Source organism: Primulina tabacum, chromosome 3, assembly GCF_025594145.1.
Source record: "Primulina tabacum isolate GXHZ01 chromosome 3, ASM2559414v2, whole genome shotgun sequence".
Lineage (NCBI taxonomy): Eukaryota > Viridiplantae > Streptophyta > Magnoliopsida > Lamiales > Gesneriaceae > Primulina > Primulina tabacum.
In genome coordinates this window covers 15,595,828-15,614,975 of record NC_134552.1, presented here as the reverse complement: position 1 = coordinate 15,614,975, position 19,148 = coordinate 15,595,828, and the positions used below count along the sequence as shown (strand labels likewise).

General features: G+C 37.2%; 1 protein-coding gene across 7 annotated transcripts; it reads right to left on the bottom strand.

Annotated features, from left to right (window-relative positions):
• Positions 1–226: 226 nt before the first annotated feature.
• Positions 227–17,977, bottom strand: LOC142540765 (putative clathrin assembly protein At5g35200). Of its 7 annotated transcripts, XM_075647132.1 has the most exons (19): positions 17,952–17,977; positions 17,381–17,623; positions 16,893–16,992; positions 16,014–16,785; positions 14,882–15,017; positions 6,661–6,800; positions 6,515–6,584; positions 6,215–6,312; positions 5,576–5,717; positions 5,395–5,495; positions 4,540–4,623; positions 4,359–4,409; positions 4,029–4,247; positions 3,857–3,937; positions 3,691–3,768; positions 2,207–2,353; positions 2,057–2,123; positions 1,865–1,977; positions 227–980 (listed from the first exon to the last, which is right to left on the bottom strand). In XM_075647132.1, exons 6-19 carry the CDS (start codon positions 6,760–6,762, stop codon positions 480–482), a joined length of 1,854 nt encoding a protein of 617 aa, XP_075503247.1. In that variant the 5' UTR covers positions 6,763–6,800; positions 14,882–15,017; positions 16,014–16,785; positions 16,893–16,992; positions 17,381–17,623; positions 17,952–17,977; the 3' UTR covers positions 227–479. The 7 variants fall into 7 exon arrangements, with proteins under 7 accessions (XP_075503247.1, XP_075503245.1, XP_075503248.1 ...); XM_075647130.1 differs by lacking the exon at positions 16,893–16,992; XM_075647133.1 differs by lacking the exon at positions 16,893–16,992 and having other exon boundaries at positions 16,014–16,795; positions 17,407–17,623.
• Positions 17,978–19,148: the final 1,171 nt, after the last annotated feature.

Sequence of the window (19,148 nt, the reverse complement as noted above, 5' to 3'; positions counted from 1 at the left end):
CTAAATCATTGAACAACTACTGGAAAAAAAAAATCCAACATTTGCCATTAGTATTTAAAACAAAGTAGATCCACTATGGTGTAGATGTGATGAAAACCAAACTTCCCATTAATAAGCATTATTTAAAGAACCAAAAATCTAGTACTAATTCCTATGAAATTGAAAAGCAAAACATGAAGCTTCTGGAGTAGAACTTTCGCCTCCACATCTATAACAAAATATTTTATTTTTCACATTCAATGCTTCACAAATGGATTATAGCTTTGGCACAATTGCTTGTGGTGCTAGCAATTTGAACACCACATCTCAATTAACTTAAAAGGAGGATGTCAATATCATTTTGAATCACTGGAAACGTTAAACGTTTTCAAAGAAAGAAAAATTGAAGCAAGAGTATCAAAACTCTTTTATCAATATATATGCTAAATAAACATATAGGTGCGCGATTGAGAAACTAACCATAAACATGTGATGGACTTTTAGATCAAGCTTGAGTTACAAGACTGACTAGGAGGCGGACAAGGCAGTGAGCCTTGCTCCATGAAAGGATTTGTGAACGGGTTTGTGGAATCACGACCAGATGTTTGTTCGTGCTGCTGATGTGGTTTTATGGGATCAACTTGCTCTTGTGGGATTTCAGCTATCTTCATAAAATCATGTCCATCGGTTGATAACTCTTGTTGCTGATGTGGCTGTTCTTGGAATGGCGTTTGCTGTTGGGAAATTTCATGCATGTAGTCATGATGTTGCTGTTGCTGTTGCTGGATGAATGTCACTCGATGTTGGGGGATTTGAGGCATCTGCATAAAACTTGGGTGTGGTGCCTGGCTTGTGGTGTAGAGGGTTGTCTCTTGATTGTAACAACTGGACTCAAAAGGATTTGAAGAGACCATCCCCACGTGATAAGATTCATTTTGACTAGTTTTAGCCAATGCCATTTCATATAGACTGTCAAGTGTTGATCTGTCCAGCACATTAACCTGTTTTTTTTTCACATTGGATTGGACAAGAATCAGGAGTATCTTGAAGTTTTATGGAAAAGATATCAAATTAATGCAGGAAGAACACGAAACAAGAACCGTTTGCCCCAAACTCAGTGTAAGACGCAAAAGCATTCACTCATTTGCTTCATCTCTAGTTCTCTCCAGAGAAGCACCAAGGTGCAGTGTGGGTAATGATGAACTAGCATTTAGACCCAAGGTGAGAGCACTTAAGCACACTGTTCTCAATTTTAAAAAGTATAAAACTTTGTCACAGAAAGAAAAACCACGACTTATAAGAGGAGCTTAAACTGCTGCAAGCCTTTATAGCACCAATTTAAGGTACACTTTTATTTAATGTCCCCATCCAACATCGAGTTCTGGGAGGTGTTCATGATTTATAAGGTAATACAATGGATTCAGCTGGCAATTTAGATTAATCATTCTTGTATGGTGAGGATGTATCTAAAGTGAATGTGAGGGTAGCCATCTGTACGTAGTTGTGCTTGAGAAATCATGAGGCATGAAAATTCTGTAATGACTTGAACCTAGATGTGAGTTGAGCACCGATTACTTTGACTTAACCTAACATGATGCATGATATAATGTGAAATAATCAGCTATTGTAATTGTGATTGTTCGGACATCATGAACAACAAATGCATATTATGCATTACACAGTTGCAAAGCTGCAACAGAATTGGGAAGAGAGCGTGACAAAATAAAAATAGAAAGATTGCTTATTGTGCTGCAATCAGTTCATATATCCTTGTAGGCAACTGGAGCAAATATATTATTATCTTAGTGTGTGCAGCAAAAGATTGCAGCACAATAGGCAATAGTTCATATATCCTTGTAGGCAACTGGAGCAAATATATTATTACCTTTGTGTGTGCAGCTAAAGCTGCGTCAGAATGTGGTTCTGTTACTAGTGCAAGCTCCCAACCAGATGGTTCACTTGACAACTCTGAACTACTTGTGAGATTAGATGCTCCTTCTACACATGATATGAAATGATGACATCATGCTTTCTGACTACTATTAGTATTGACGAAACACATAAACACAATAACTACCTAGTGAAACACTGGGGGAAGCTTGTTCAGCCAATTCAGATGCTTCCTGGCATGGTTCATCCCAGCTCTAAGAATACAAGAAACTTGATAAGGTAAATTACTATAAACTATCTGCATTTGAATTGATCCTATGAATCAGAAATTTAATACCAATAGATCGGGAATCAAAGGAGCTGCTTCAGCATAGGTTTTTTGGTCCTTGATAGAATCTACAGATGGATGAGATCCCTCTTCAGTATCAGCATCCAAATTTGATGTCGGCTCAGTCACAACTTTCTGAATATGATTATCTTCATTCTGATAAGTGAAGGAAAAACCATTTAAAATATGATTCACAGGTATGTAAGGACCAAATAATCTATATGTTAGATGTTATCTATGCATATTTTTAGGTCCACGATAGTTGAAAAATAGAGGGGGCAACACACTTATACACTAAATTGGGTTGAGAGAGTGAATATATATGTATACTGTTGAAGATCTTAGATATCTTAGATAAGATAATTAGGATATTTAAGTTAAACTTTAAATTTAGAATAGATATATTAGAAATGGTAGACATAAGAATCTAAGTTTTCTTTATATATATTTATTCATGTATATTCAATGATAATAAGAATTTTGATTCACCGAACTACATGGTATCAGAGCATAGCAACAAACCCTAGCCACCATGACTAATTACGACCATATGGCCTCGTCGTTGGAGTCCAAGAAACCATCATCGGCTCCGATGCTTCCAACCATGCCCGATCTCTCTCCATTTCAATCCATCACGTGCCACAAACTCCACAAACTCAATGGCTAGAATTATTTACAATGGTCCCAGTCCGTCATAATGTTTATATGCGGCAAGGAAAAAGAAAATCTCATCTTTGGCTCACGGCCGACCACGACAGATGGAAGAACTAGCACACCCTTTTCACGCCCATGGACTTTATTCAATCGATATAGGACAACTAGCACACCGTTTTCACGCTCATGAATGAACAACTGAATAATAGGTGGCCCAACTATGGCAGTCCAACAAATAATAGTGGACATTGGCTCTGATACCATGTTAAGATTATGAACTTGGGTCTATCTCAATCCCAAAAGCTAGCTCAAGAGGGGAGGATAGTCCAAGTATACAACTCCCAAGGACTTTATCCAACCGATGTGTTACAACTAACACACCACATCATGCCTATGAATAAAAAACTGGTGCGTGGAGACATTAGCGGGTGGCCCAACTATAGGCAGTCTAGCACATAACGGTGGGTCTTGGCTCTGTTACCATGTTGAAATTATAGACTTGACCTAACACAACTTCAAAAGCTAGCTCAGGGGGAAGGATTGTCCAAATCTATGTATAGAATTCCCAAGGACTTTATCCAACAGATGTTGGACAACTAACACACTTTTTCACGCTCAGAAAAAAACGACTGGAACGTGGAGACATTAACAGGTGTTGGCCCAACTACGGATAGTCCAACACATAACAGTGGGTCTTTAACTCTGATATCAAATAAAAATTATGGACTTGGGCCCATCTATGGATAGCCGATGTGGGACAACTTATATATATATATATATATATATATATATATTAAAGGTACTTGAATGTTTTGAATAATTCAGGCACTATTACATACTGCTTTCCAGGGAAGCATCAAAGCTTGTGGAGCATCCTTTATATACTCCTCCATGGCTGTGAGAAATGAAGGGGGAGGCTGCAGTGTTTCAAGCAACATTTGGAGTTAAAGGAGTTAAATTTGATTATCTGAAAGAACAAAACATGCAACGTGTAAAGTCACATACCTGCTCAATTTTGACGTACTTCTGTCTTCGCCCAAAATCAACGCTCCTGCACATCTCATAAAAGTTTGACAACCTCTGTGCCTGCAGTATTGTGCCCAGCATTGAAGTAGCATACAACTATGGTGCTAAACATAGTTTGATTGCACAGTAAACTAAGAGGGACAAAACCTACTTGGTCCCCTGCTCTTCGATAAATTTCAAGTGCTCTGACAGCATCATGTCGTTGCATCTCAAAATACTGTAACGAATACATGCCACCGATTCTTTGTAAAGAGATGTATTTCTGCCCTTTATGGAAATACAAAAAAAAAAAACTAATACATACTTTGTCAACCAAATTGAGTACTCCATCTGTTATTGCCACATAAAGCCTCACACTTTCAGCTGCAACCTGAAATAGCATATTGAAATTCAAGAATTCATATAGATCAATTTAAGTCATGACAATGAACGAAAATATGGCAAGGAGATCAGTCTTAACAATAAATCAATAAATGCTCACAATTGAAAGGGCATACTGAATCATGAAACTACACAAAGCTGCTCCACCTGGCTGCACAATTGCATGCAATCAACAAATATCAATTTAAAAAATAATAATAAAAATCGCATGCAAGTAACTTTAACAAATATTGATAGAATAATATAAATCATAGAACTCTCACTAATTGACAATTCTGTACCTGGCAAGCAAGAAGACGAAAAAGCAGTTGCTGCAAAACAGGCAATTGCTCGAGCAAAGCAGGAATGTCAAACTTCTTAGTTCTCTGTTAAAAATACATTTAGCTCACAGCAAGGAAGTGGAACATATTATCAAAAAATCTCATCCATAATTCATAGTAGCTTCCATGTCAGCACAAACTTTCAAGTGGCAAGATATAATTCAGTCACACTTCTCAAGCCACCAAAAGGGAAGGAGATGAGCTGGGAGCTACAGCTCATATAAAGATTAGACTCCTTCAGACCTATTAAATACAAAAGGAATACAAATAGCTGCCACAGTTGGCAATTGGCCTGTGAGCTATAAATGATTCAGAGACATGGAAAGGACGTATACAAACCACTCAGCAATTGCTGGAGGATTTATTTTCAGTCAATCCATTCCAGAGTCAGCGCCAGAAAACTATTTTTACCTTGAAGTTACCTTGTCTTGGTAAAATCCAAGAGTACAGTAAAGGTAAAATAAGTAACATAAACTTATGGAAAAGTGGGTTAAGAAATGCTACCCAAAACAACAAAAGAAAGCAAAGAAATGCTACATAGTGAATAAGCTTTATGGAAACAGAGAATAACATTAAATTCAGAAAGGAACAATGAGATTCTCCAATAATGTTATAGATATGCTGTACCCATAAACAAATAATTGCATCAGTTTGAAGTAGATATGTTGCAGTGTATGAAGGTAAGAAAACATAAACAAGAGGAAGGCAATGAAGTGACTATCATTCAAAAGATTTCAGTTTTACAGTTAAATTAAGATAAACAATGTAAAGACAGTAAATTAAAATAAAATTGTCAAAAGAATAAAAAATACTTGCCGAGTGATCTCTGTAGAAATCATATTTGAGAACACGAAAACATTCCAGGCATTCTTCAAGATACAAAGCATATGTACGGATCCAAGTAGAATTGTCCCATGCTTAAAATCAGAAAAACCCAAATAGTCAGTTCCCAACTGTTAACATTTATGATTTCCATGTGGAAAAGAAAAATATGTACCACTGGGACTCGATTCATCCTTGAAATGTAACAAGTTTAATATATGACCTCTGCTACTGTTATAACTAATTAGTTCTTCACAAAATGAAGGATCAACCTCCCTCAATGCACGATGTATAACAATCAAAGTTTTTAGTGCAACCTGAGAAAAAAATGGAATAAATTTCTCATCAGAAGTTGAAGAATACATTAAAACAGCAATTTACGAGTAGACAATCTAGTAAGGATAAATATTTTGAATTGATTCAACTATATCTAACACACATAAAACAATAAAAGTGAATACAATGATGGAGGATGAGAGAGAATCAAAGCATTGGTCTGTGCACTGCAGAGATTAAGAATTATTAAGGTTCAAACAAGCACTCCACTCGCAGTCTGATTTTAACTAAAGTGTTCAAATTGATAAAGGAAACAAAAAGTTACCCAATAAGCTAATGACAGTGTTCAATTCCAATAACGAAATTGATTTGAGTTACTTAGACCTTTTAGCCCGTGTTAGAATAAGAACATTAGTTTTGGGCTAAGTAAGATATTACTTGGCTTCCTCGGTGACAAAAAAACCTAAAGGTGCCATGTGGCTAAAATTCAAAAATACGAGTGAATATAAGAAAATAAGAAGGGGGCCAAGAAGCATACCGCCCAGGTACGTGTTTTTCCAAGACGCCTTGCAAGTGCATCTATGCAATAAACAACATCTGCTCGAGGTCTAGAACCAGAAACTGCACCAAGAATAGCTGACAAAAAATAACAGAAATCTGCATTTACATATGCCTGAACTCCAAGGTATAAATCACTGACTTTTTTATCAAGAAAATAAAATAAAAGGAAACTGAAGCACAATATCTGGAGACCGATAAACCAAGAGTTGTGAGCAATGATACATCCAAGAAATGGAAATATAATTCAAAAAGCTCTAAAAAAGAATTATCTCCTCACTTCTCACATGCTTCTCCTTTGGCAATGCTTCAACATGGTTTGTGGCTTTCAGAACAGCAACATCTAGATCCTGTAATACATAATCTTATGTTTTCCCTTCGAAAAACCACGGTATCAAGAAAATGAATTTACAGCTCAAGCAACACCTTATAAACACTATTGACTTTGGCCATTCCAACCATTGTTGAATCCTTAAGAGCTCCCATAGCTTTTCTGAAATTTTGCTGGCCATTACTTCCAGCTGCCATTGAACGAAACTCCAAGGAACTCACTTAATGACGTCCCTCTGCGCTAAAATTTGACGGTAAACATATGGAAAAAAACAGCTAATGTCACTCATCTAATAACAAAAATCTTCTTTATCAATAAAAAATGTTGAGATGACATCTGCATTGCAAAAGGTAAGAGTATTTCATATGTAAGATATTGACACCCAGATGCCAATGATTAAGCCGTTCAGCCCGTCCTCTTTATTATTAATTTATTGATCTTTAAGTTCAAGCTTTCTGTCTTCCCAAATTGAGGGTTTTCAAATTCATCACTTATCTGAGTACAATCCAGGGGCAAAGGTTAATTTGCATTTATTATATTTAGTATCCTTCATGCACGCAGTCATCTTAATTTCAAATGTTCAATTCCATTTTTGTTTTCAACTCGTCTAAATAAAAATCTTTTCCTTGGCGTAAAAATTAACGGTAACATATAATGTATCACATCTCTCAATAAAATAGCCCGAACCCAAACATGAATAAAACGATCAACTCAATCCTCAAATTCCTAATAATCGACATCATCGTAATATAACATAAGATAATCAAATCACTGGAACGCAAAACACATCAATAGAAAGATGCACATACATTCAACTAACACGCAATTGCACAAAAAAGAACACCCAACCATTCAAAGGAAAAAAAGGCTAGATAATTATCTGGTAATCGAAAAACGCGCACCAAACAGGTGCATATGCAGAGATTGATCAGTGCCGCGGTGATTTACCTTTAGGTATTGACCGCCGGCCTGAAGCCGGAAATAACGCCGTTGAATGAGTCGGAGTTTCGGTTACCGTAAAGGAGATCAAATCCAGGGAGATTTTACTCCCAGCGCCGGAGAATACAGTGATAAATTGCCCGCGAGGTTGTTTTGTAACCGAAAGATTTGGGTGTATGAGCATTGACCAAAAACAACGTCTTTGTTTCGCATGTCCACTTTATTGCGTTGCATGAATTGTCCACAGGTTGTTCGGAAGAAATTTATTTATTTATTTATGAAAAATTACATTTATTATGTGTACAACAATCAATATACATTTAAATAGTGTACCAATATTCTATCTATCTATATCTATAACTCTTAGGGAGCGTTTGGTACGGATGATTAGGTAGGTTTATTTTTTTTAACCCACCTAATCACATGTTTGGTAGGAGTGATTATTTAACCAAGTCTATCCCTACTATGGATGATTAGGTTATATTAGGTGTGATAAAATAATCACTCCTCACTCCCTAAGATTATTTATCCCACTCTTAATCCATTCTATTTTTCCAATTTTTCCCTTCTCCTAAATCCAAACTCACCACCACTTCTCTACACCGACCGCCGCAGAGCGCCGCCGATGCTCGCCGACCATCGTCGCCATCGTCGCCGCCGCTGCCGACCACCGCCGACGATCTCCGCCGTCGCCCACCCCCATCGAACGTCGGCCAATCGCCGGAACGTCGCCTCCGGCCAGCCACCTTCGACGACCGCCGCCGCTGCCGACCACCGCCACATAACTTGAAGGACAATTTTGTCAATTCATCAAAATATTATTATTTATCTCATCTTTAAAAATCATACCAAACATAATATTATTTTATCTTTATTTACTTCAATAATTCTTTTTATCATTTTTCTCTTAATCATTTCATTATTTAATCATCACAACCAAAGGCAACCTTATTATGTAAGAGATACATAGTGGTCTCTAAATATGCCAAAATTTAAATTATAAAATAAATCAATTAAATTATCAAATTGTAAACAAAAAATTATTATTTATAATTTGGGAACATTAACTTTATGAAAAAAAGAACTTATTAAAATTAGAAAATTTTAAATTTCATTTTAATTTTTTAAACAATATTAATTACACAAAAATTCAACTTGACATATACACAAGGTGTGGACACAAAGAGCTAATAACTAATGTGTGTATTTAAATATATTATTTCTCTCTACTACATAATAATACATTGACGGGTTAGAGTAACTATCTTACTCATTTTAATGGTTAGATAAAAGTACTGCTTTTATTCAATAAAAACCTATTTTACTCAATCCTAAAAATAACTACATCATTTCAAAAAAAAAATTAATAACTACATGATTTGTTAATATAATTAAATACTTAAATATATTTAAAAAATTAATAACTTATTTTTTAAAAGAGTGATTTATATTATATTAAAAGTGTGTGCACACGGATTATAAGACATAGGAAACAAAGATTACATGAAACAAAATATCGCTACATCGTATCGACGCGCATATATAATTATATTGCATGCACATTATGCCTGAAATTACGTTTTGATACTATTGAAATCTTAACTAAGAGGAGGGAAAAAAATCTTGCAGACAAATAAAGGGTTCTGTTTAGAAAACCCGAAATAAATATAAATTTGAAACTAAGAGAATGATATTTCATCGAATGAAAAATGTGCTCTTCCGTAATAAATAGTAGTCAGAAATATAAATTTAGGGGATGGACGGCGCCGCTCGACAAGATAGAAACTAATACTTCTTTCTCCCGGTTCATATATGCAAGGATTAATACCCTCGTTTTCCACCGAACAAACTCAAAATAAATTAATCAAAAACTATATGATCACAAAATAATATCAATAAAACATTGCCATCTCGGTCATATATATTATTCAAAACCAGAAACATCAACCTCCTGACAGCGTATCAAGCCAGCAGCTCCGCCCTAGCACAGCCACTTCTTGCACTCTTTGTTCACATTCCATCTGACCCTGTGCTTTGACACCATCTTGGGAAGGAAAACTTGGATTTCATTCACTTTTTCTTAGAGTTACTACTTGAGGTGTAAAAGGTAAGTGATCATTAAGGAATCCCTTCTGAGTATGTTTAGACAAAGCACGAAATTGCTTCATGCAGAAAATATGTTGGACTCACGTGCGGAATTTGAGATAATAAATCCCGAAAATAAAGAATAAACTGGACACCGAGATTTACGTGAAAACCCCTAAAAATTATTAGGGTAAAAACCACGGGCAAGATGAAAAGAATTCCACTATAATATTTTGTGGTGTACAACTCACTCACTGTGTTTCCAAAGAGAACACAAACTCTCTTAATACATGAGAACAAACACCTATCAAATATTATAAAACACACTCAAATATGTGTATACTGAGATAGGAACTCAGAATGGGATAGATTTTAATGAGGGGAGCAGGGAGCTCTATAAATAGAGCTCCCTCGACGCGTCCTTTACGTGTTTCTCGTGTGAAACCGCATTTGTCAACTTTCAAAATTCAATATTTTCTGCACGAGCAATTCAAAGTTTTATGCATTGACAGACATGCATTTATTGCATGTCTGCCACATGCATTCTTGCCGACATTTCTCCCACTTGGAGATTTGATTGAGAATCAAACACATCTTCACACTTCCTTCATCTTCACACATCCTTTCAATCTTGTCATCCCTGCTGCTTACGTCTCCGCTAGACCACTGGAAGATCTACACCACTCAAACTTATCAGTGTTCACTGGTTTGGTCAGAAAATCAGCTATGTTTTCTTTCGTATGAATCTTATGCATATCCACGCTTCCTTCTTCAACTACTTCCCGCACAAAGTGAAATTGTACTCCAATGTGTTTCGTCCTGGAATGAAAGGCTGGATTCCTTGCGATGTGCAAGGCACTCTGACTGTCACAAAACAAAAGAACATTCTCTTGTTTGTTCCCGATCTCCTCCAATAACCTTTTAGTCCATATTGCCTCCTTGCAACCTTGAACAGCTGCCATGTATTCTGCTTCTGTTGTAGATAACGCCACAACTGTCTGCAATTTTGAAACCCAGCTTACTGTTAAGGATCCTCTTAACAGTGCTTCAATGCTCTCGTCCAGGATTCGTCATATACCGACTAACTGCTCCCACTGCTTGAGCAATGTCCGGTCTTGTACATATCATGGCGAACATCAAACTTCTCACTGTTGATGCATATGGTACTCGAGACATCTCCATCATCTCTGCTTCACTGCTAGGACACATCTCGGAGGATAACTTGAAGTTAACAGGAAGAGGGGTCGAGATTGGCTTACTATCTTGCATGTTGAAGCGTTGCAAGACTTTCTTCAAATAATTTCTCTGTGAAAGTCAAATCTTTCTGTTACTTCTATCTCGGTGAACTTGCATCCCTAGAATCTTGTTTGCTGGTCCCAAATCCTTCATATCAAATTCCCTAGCCAACTGTGCCTTCAATCCTTGGACCTGATCTTTGTTGGGGTCTGCTACCAACATGTCGTCCACATACAACAGCAAAATGATATAATCATCACCAGACCTCTTGAAATACGTACAAGGGTCTGCACTCAGTCTGTTGTATCCAAGGCTCATGATATAGGAATCAAATCTCTTGTACCAACACCTCGGCGCCTGTTTGAGACCGTACAGAGATTTCTTCAACATGCAAACCAAGTTCTCTTTGTCTTTTTCCGCAAAACCTTCTGGCTTGAGCATATAGATTTCTTCTTCAAGATCTCCATGAAGAAACGCCGTTTTCACATCTAGCTGTTCTAGATGTAGGTCAAACACCGCACACAATGCTAACACCACTCTGACTGTTGTAAGCCGAACCACAGGGGAAAATATATCATTGAAGTCAATGCCTTCTTTCTGAACATACCCTTTTACCACCAATCTAGCACGATACTGCTCCACTTGGTTATTGTCATCACGCTTGATCTTATAGACCCATCTGTTACCAATGGCTTTCCTCCCTCGTGGTAGTGTAACAAGATCCCAAGTTTTATTCCTGTCTAATGCCTCCAATTCTTCTTGCATTGCTATCATCCACAAAGATACATCCGAGCTTTGAGTAGCCTCGTGGAAACTCGATGGCTCACCATCTTCTGATAATAGACAACATGCAACGTTTTTTTTAGTGACATAATCTGAAAGCCAACCTGGTGGTTTTCTGTCTCGAGTTGACTGCCTCACATTGGAAACTTCAGACTCAACATGTTCTTGTTCTTCGTGCTCTGGTACTGCTTCACAAGAAACTTGACCTTCGTCCGTCTTATTTTCCACCTGAAAAATAGTAGTTTCTGAATTCGGTGTGTCTTTGTCTCTCTTTACTTTATCTTCCTCGAAGATAACATCCCTGCTGATGACAAGCTTGTGAACAGTAGGATCCCACAAGCGAAACCCCTTTACTCCATCAGCATAACCCAAGAAGATACATTTTCTGGATTTCGAATCCAACTTCGATCTTTCTTGCTCATTGTACAGAACGTACACATGACTTCCAAATGTATGCAAATGAGAATAATCTGTCGGCTTCCCGGTCCACATCTCCATGGGAGTCTTCAGATCAATCGCCACTGAAGGAGAACGATTGATAATATAACAAGCGGTTTTGACTGCTTCTGCCCAAAATGACTTTTCTAGACCTGCAGTCCTCAACATAGCTCTTGTTCTGTCCAACAAGGTCCTGTTCATCCGCTCCGCCACTCCATTCTGTTGAGGTGTGTAAGCCGTCGTGAATTGTCTTTTGATGCCCTCATGTTGACAATATGCATCAAATTCGTCACTGGTATATTCTCCTCCATTGTCAGTCCTTAGACACTTGATTTTCTTTTCTGAATCAAGCTCAACCCGCGCTTTGAAATCTTTGAAGACTTGGAAAACATCTGATTTCTTCTTGATTGGATACACCCAACATCTCCTAGAGAAATCATCAATGAACAAGACAAAGTATCTCGCTCTTCCTAGGGATACAACCGGTGCTTGCCAAATATCCGAATGAATCAGCTCCAATATGCTTTTGCTCCTGGCAGTAGAAGTGTCAAGCTTTAATCTGTGTTGTTTACTGGTAATATAGTGCTCACAAAAGGGTAGTGACACTTTTGTAAGTCCCGGCAGCAGCTTCCGTTCTGAGAGAATTTTCAACCCTCGTTCTGACATATGCCCGAGCTTTCTATGCCATAACACTGTTAATTCTTCTCCTGAACCAATTGATGCAACAGCTAGTTCTGCCTCTTTGTGTGTTTCTCCCAAAAGTACATACAGATTTGCAGCAACATTTTCCGCCTTCATAACCACAAGCGCGCCCTTCACAGTTTTCATGATCCCGTTCTCGATACGAATTTTGCACCCGATGTCACCAATTGCCCCAAGGACAAAAGATTCTTCGTCAGTCCTTTCACATGTCTTACCTCCTGTATGGTGCGAATTGTGCCATCAAACATTTTAATTTTGATAGTACCGACTTTAGCGATTTCCAAGGCATGATCATTTCCCATGAATACAGATCCTCCTGAGACTGGTTCATAATGATCAAACCATTCTCTCCGAGACGTCATGTGCCACGTCGCTCCTGAATCCATAATCCATGTGTCACAAAATTTGTGTCTGCCTTCTGCAACTGTTGCCGCTTCGCTGAATAATATTTCACCACTGCCTGAAGTACTGGCCACATTTCCTTGAGAACTTTTATCGATACTCGTACACTCTCTCTTGAAGTGCCCTTTACCGCCACATTTAAAGCAGTAAATATTTTTCTTCTTACTTCTTGACTTTGATCTACCTCGTCTTTGGCTCCCACTGGAGTCACGGTCCATGAATCTTCCTCTTATCATCGGTAAAGCATCTGCTTGCTTCGAGGTTACCAACATATCTTCCTTATTCTTGCGCCAGCTTTCTTCTCCGAGAACCGCAGTTAAGACATCGTCGAATCTTAGAAAGCCCATAAGAATATTGTTGGTAATGTTGATGATAAGTTGATCGTATGAATCTGGTAAACTTTGAAGTAGAAGCTCTGCACGTTCATTTTCCCCTATTTTATGCCCCATGGAAGTGAGTTGGGCAAATAGAGTATTTAGTGTGTTGATATGGTCGGTCATCGATGAGGATTCCGCCATCCGAAGAGTATAAAGCCTTCTCTTTAGGAAAATCATGTTGTGTAGCGACTTGACCTCGTACATCTTTGTTAGAGTATCCCAGATAACTTTGGCTGTTTTTATCTCAGAGATACTTGACAAAACTTCGTCAGCTATAGCCAAGTGTAAATTGGCAACAACATTATCATTCATCTCATTCCACTTTCCATCATCCGTAATCTCCACCGGTCTATCTCCAATAGCTGCCAAGCAATTCTCCTTTCTTAAAACTGCTTGTATCTTTATTTTCCACAGCATGAAATTGCTTCCATTGAACTTTGCTATCTCATACCTTCCCGCCATTATGTCTACAACAATTTTAGTAGACCGGACAAAATAATCCCGCCTTAAATAAAAAATCTAAAAAAATTCTTTTCTGATCTGGAAGATCAGTCTAGGCTGCAACCACAGAGCATACTCAGAATTTTAAGAAATTTTAAATCAAGGCTCTGATACCACTTGTTGGACCCACGTGCGGAATTTGAGATAATAAATCCCGAAAATAAAAAATAAACTGGACACCGAGATTTACGTGGAAAACCCCTAAAAATTATTAGGATAAAAACCACGGGCAAGATGAAAAGAATTCCACTATAATATATTGTGGTGTACAACTCACTCACTGTGTTTCCAAAGAGAACACAAACTCTCTTAATACAGGAGAACAAACATCTATCAAATATTATAAAAAACACTCAAATATGTGTATACTGAGAGATGAACTCAGAATGGGATAGATTGTAATGAGGGGACCTCGACGCGTCCTTTACGCGTTTCTCGTGTGAAACCGCATTTGTCAACTTTCAAAATTCAATCTTTTTCTGCACGAGTAATTCAAAGTTTTATTGCATGTCTGCCACATGCATTCTTGCCGACAAAATAAAGTAAAATTTATTCCATACTCCAGCTTAAGACTTAAAGGCAACTTCAACCGAAGCTCTCCCTCTCTACCACTTCATAAATCAATGTCATTGGATGAAAAAATATTGAGAGTACATAAAAAAAAGTCTCAAGTCACTGATAGTTCAATCACTAAAAACATTGAAAGGCAAACATCGCATAATGAAATCATATAATTTCCTCGAGTATGATTCAGCCAAAAGTTCTGAATTGGTATTGTATAAAATTAGTTAAACTGTTACCACGTCATAGAGAAAGAGCATGCATAAAATAAATACCACTAGTTCCAAATTACCTTCTCCTATCACCGCATTTCAAAATTGAACATCTAAATACTGGTTGCAATTTAATGAACCCAGGATCGACACGCTCTTGGCAATCAGGATATACAAGTTTCACTGTCTGAGGAATGGGAACCTCCCAAGTCCCACCTGCATTTGTTACATGGTACGCTGAGAAACTCAATTACGACAAATACCAGAATGAAGAATGACTTAATGTAGGAAAATGTGCTGAATAAAGAGCTATTACAATTTATGCAGTCATACTCAGGCTGAGCATATCTCACATTCAATGAGCTGATTAAAGAACTATGACAATTTTATACAATCATTCTCAAGTTGGGAATATCTAAGATAAAGAGGCAAGGTTGTGCCAGTATAATCATTATATCTTGCAAGCAAGTACTAGTGTACAAGGGTCCTTGCGACGCGTCTCAAACTTTGGATTTTTGTAAAGTTGCAAGTTGTGTTGTTTCTATTCATGGTGCAATGCCTCTTTAAATGAGCGGGGCCATGAAGGTATTAACTTTCTTATTTAAAAAAAAAATGATGTAGAGGTATTTGACTGGATATTGCGCCCGAGGGAATTAAAAGATGGAACTTAAAAAGAAAGGAAGCCTAAAGGAACAAAATAATAAAAAAATCCACAAGAATGAAGTGATAATAAATTATGGGCAATTGATGCTAAACATGAAGACATCCTTGTAACCCAGATGATTATGAGAAAAATTATATGTTGTAGTGATTTGACGGAGTATACAAGAATTACAACTAGAGCCTTTAAACATAGTATGCATTCGGCTTATAGCCTCATATTTTAGGAGACAATCATCCATGAACTCATAATTTGACAAATGATTTCTAATTTTCTACATTAACGTCATCTATGCACCATATTTCATTTCTCGAGAGAATCCAAATAAACAATGTAACAGTCTAACAGATAGTGCACAATATAGAATCTAAACACAGAGTGATCTCCACCCAATTCAATGAAGTTCAAGTCACAAATAACTTATTCATTCCTCTAGGATATCGTACATATGTAAATAAATGAAAAAAAAAAAGTTAAAATTTAGGATTCAAATTCCAAAGCCTGTGGAAAGTTAAGAAAACAAAACAGTGGATAGCTTAAGATTATCTTACACTTCTAACGCACTATTTCCAAGCAAGACAGCAAGATAACCCATTCTCTTCATGGATTGAGGGTCACAACCATTATATGGCCGCCACTTTATATCCCATGCAACTTTCCCATTATGAGATAAACACAGCATCATTCTAGGCAAACCAACATCCTTGGGAACAAAGCATCTAGAAGTATCACAAGAACCAGTACAATTAATCTTATTGTGGGGCCTCAAGGAGGAATTCATTAGATAGCTTGCAGATGATGATGGATTCAAAAGGGAAGGTTCTTGGCGTTCGTCTTGTCTGAGCATATGCAAATCATTATTGTGAACCTGGGTTTGATTTTGTGCCTTTGCTTGATTTCCTCTGCCCTCTCAGGAGAACTCGATGTTGACGAATTTGAATATTCTGTTTGGTTACAATCTTTAAGTGATCTCCCAAGGTCTTCAAAATGTTTGTTATGGAAGTTCTGTATGATGGTTGCGATCTAGAAGAACCCTCAGGGTATTCAACAGCAAGAGGTTGCACATTTTGATTGTCAGCATCTGCCTTTCCAAAGGGTCGATAAGAGGCTTCTTTCTTGGCCTTCCTCTTGGCCTTTGCATTTTAGTTGGCTCATTAGCCATGACCATCCCCTTTTTCTGGGTTGGCCTTGGCTTTTTATTACACTGAGATAGTACAACTTCCTCCTCACAGACAGCTAAGACACACCAAATTTGAATGACACCTCTGCCAGATAAGGGGGCACCAATCTTGTGATGTGAAGATTCAGGAGGATAAGCAGCAACTGCAACAAACTACTACGTCAATTTTCAAAGGTGAACATAGAGTTAATATGACAATCAAACATGCAGAGAAGGTACTACACACATGATATTGAGAAGATAGACTTACCTTTTAGCATCTAAAACCGATGCAAAACGCGTAGGTGAAGTAAAATTTGAGAAATGTGTCATCTTGATTGTAGAAACAAATCAAGTGCGCGAAACTTATCCTTCACACAATCATAGGGTAGATAACAAGGAAAGAATAGGTAACATATTATTTCAAGAAAATAACTACGCTCAATTAAATCAAACAGATTATCACATTAATTTCCATCATGCATGCGAACAATGGAATGCTCTCCAATACTATTAGCAAAGACAATCCTTTTACCACCAACCTATAAGAAATATTTCAAACCAGAAATCTGGACGAGTCATATCTATTTCAATTCTTTTTCCTTAAGTTACAGCACAAAATCATTTTTTTTGAGTCATGTCCACAACTAAGAATTTTCTAAATCCGTTCATCTACTCATGCAAAGCAATTTCCACTGCAGTTATTCTGCATAATTCCTTTTCCAAGCGGTACCCCTTGTTAAAGGAAAAGATTCCTACTTGGATGAAGACACCATATCAATTACCTCAGGCTCAATGCCATTCTCCGAATTATGATCAACTCTGCGACACCAATGCCCAGACAGCACCGCCAACATGCATTTCAAAGTCTTTGATGAAACAAAGTAAGGAACCATTGATGAATAGCAACTGAAATCTTCTACGTACATCCCAAGAATCTAATTATTCAGCCCACCAAGATTTTCTATCATTAATTTTGCTCTCAATCTGCGGATTTTGAAGCTGCGTAAAATAAATAGATAAATTCAAATTAATACCAAAAGAAAAAACATTATTTGGGAGGGCCTATGCTGCACGTGTGCGTCGATCACTCGTGTAGCGCCGTAGAGGGAGCTATGGAACTTTGGTTTGTTTCAACCTACCCGCGCAGTCACTGCCTGCACGGGCAATGAACGGCTCGGATCACTCCACATGAGTGATCCGGGCCCACCTCCCTGTAAAAAAAAAAAAAAAATTGGCTCGAAAAAATCCGAGCCGTTGGATCGACCCCTGCAGGCAGTGCCCGCAGGGGTAGTGTCGACCGAACCTGAAACTTTCTTCTGCAGAATACCTTAGGAACACTTGCAGCTGAAAGTGTTTTTTTAAGTTGGCTTTTGAAAGTGTTTTTTTAAATAAAAATTGTGTTAATATTATGTTTGGATGAATAGATAAAAAGCACTTTTTAAATTAATAAATGTGTTTGGATACATATCATTAAAGTGTTTTTTTAACTCATTAATTTATATATATATTTTATAACGGATTTCTAAACAAGTGTGATGAATAAATATAAATAATTAAATCCATACCAAAACAATAAAATATTGAAATCTTAAAAATCATAAAAACAATTGTTAATAACAATGGTTAATGTTTACATTCTACTTTAATTTATTTAAATAAAAACTAATAGTTCAATGTCGACCTTGTATTGGCAGTGAATTTCTTATATCATCTCTTAATTCTTTCATTTCCGTAATATTTTCTTGTGTTGGTTCTTGCCATCTCGTACATCTGTCATGGACATAAATATTTTCACATCTTGCTCGATTTCTTATAAATCATCAATATTTTCGAGTTGTTCGAGAATATCTCCAGCCGCATCGTATCGCCTTATGAAATTGTGTAAAGCAAAACATGCCACTACAATACGGCAGATATTGACGATTGTGTCGACTGCTTCGAAGTGATTCTCGACCGAATAATCAAACTCGGAAACTGATATTTCCACCGCCGCCTCCTCTAAGTCGGCATATGGAGCGAGTGCAGGAAATTGGACGAGTGGCGCCAGGTTTTGGGGTACCATGCTTGGCTCGTTGGCCAGCGGTTCAGAGATTTTTCTTGGTCGATGGAGATTCTTTTCCGCTTCAATGCTTGGGAGAGAGGGGCGTCCTCATCAATTTCCATAGTTGCCTCTGATTCTGATTCTGATATTGAAACTAACCCAAATTTTTTTTAAAAAAAATTATCGAATAAAACCTGATTAAGACTAGAGAAACATGTAAACTTAACAAGTGTTCCAAAACTGAAGACATTCTCAACTATATGATGCTATATTTTTAGCTTTAACTCTTCAAAACGAGGAAGAAATTGAATTTTTTGAGAGAAAGATGGGTTCAGTAGTTGGGCTTTATCTTCTTGATATTGAAATAGAAATAACCAAATTTGAGTTGATAGAAATGTAAAGAAAATTTAAAAAAGACAAATGTGTAAATTTTGATGAACTTAAGGACTTAAAAAATAAGTTTTTGGGTCTCTCAATTAAACT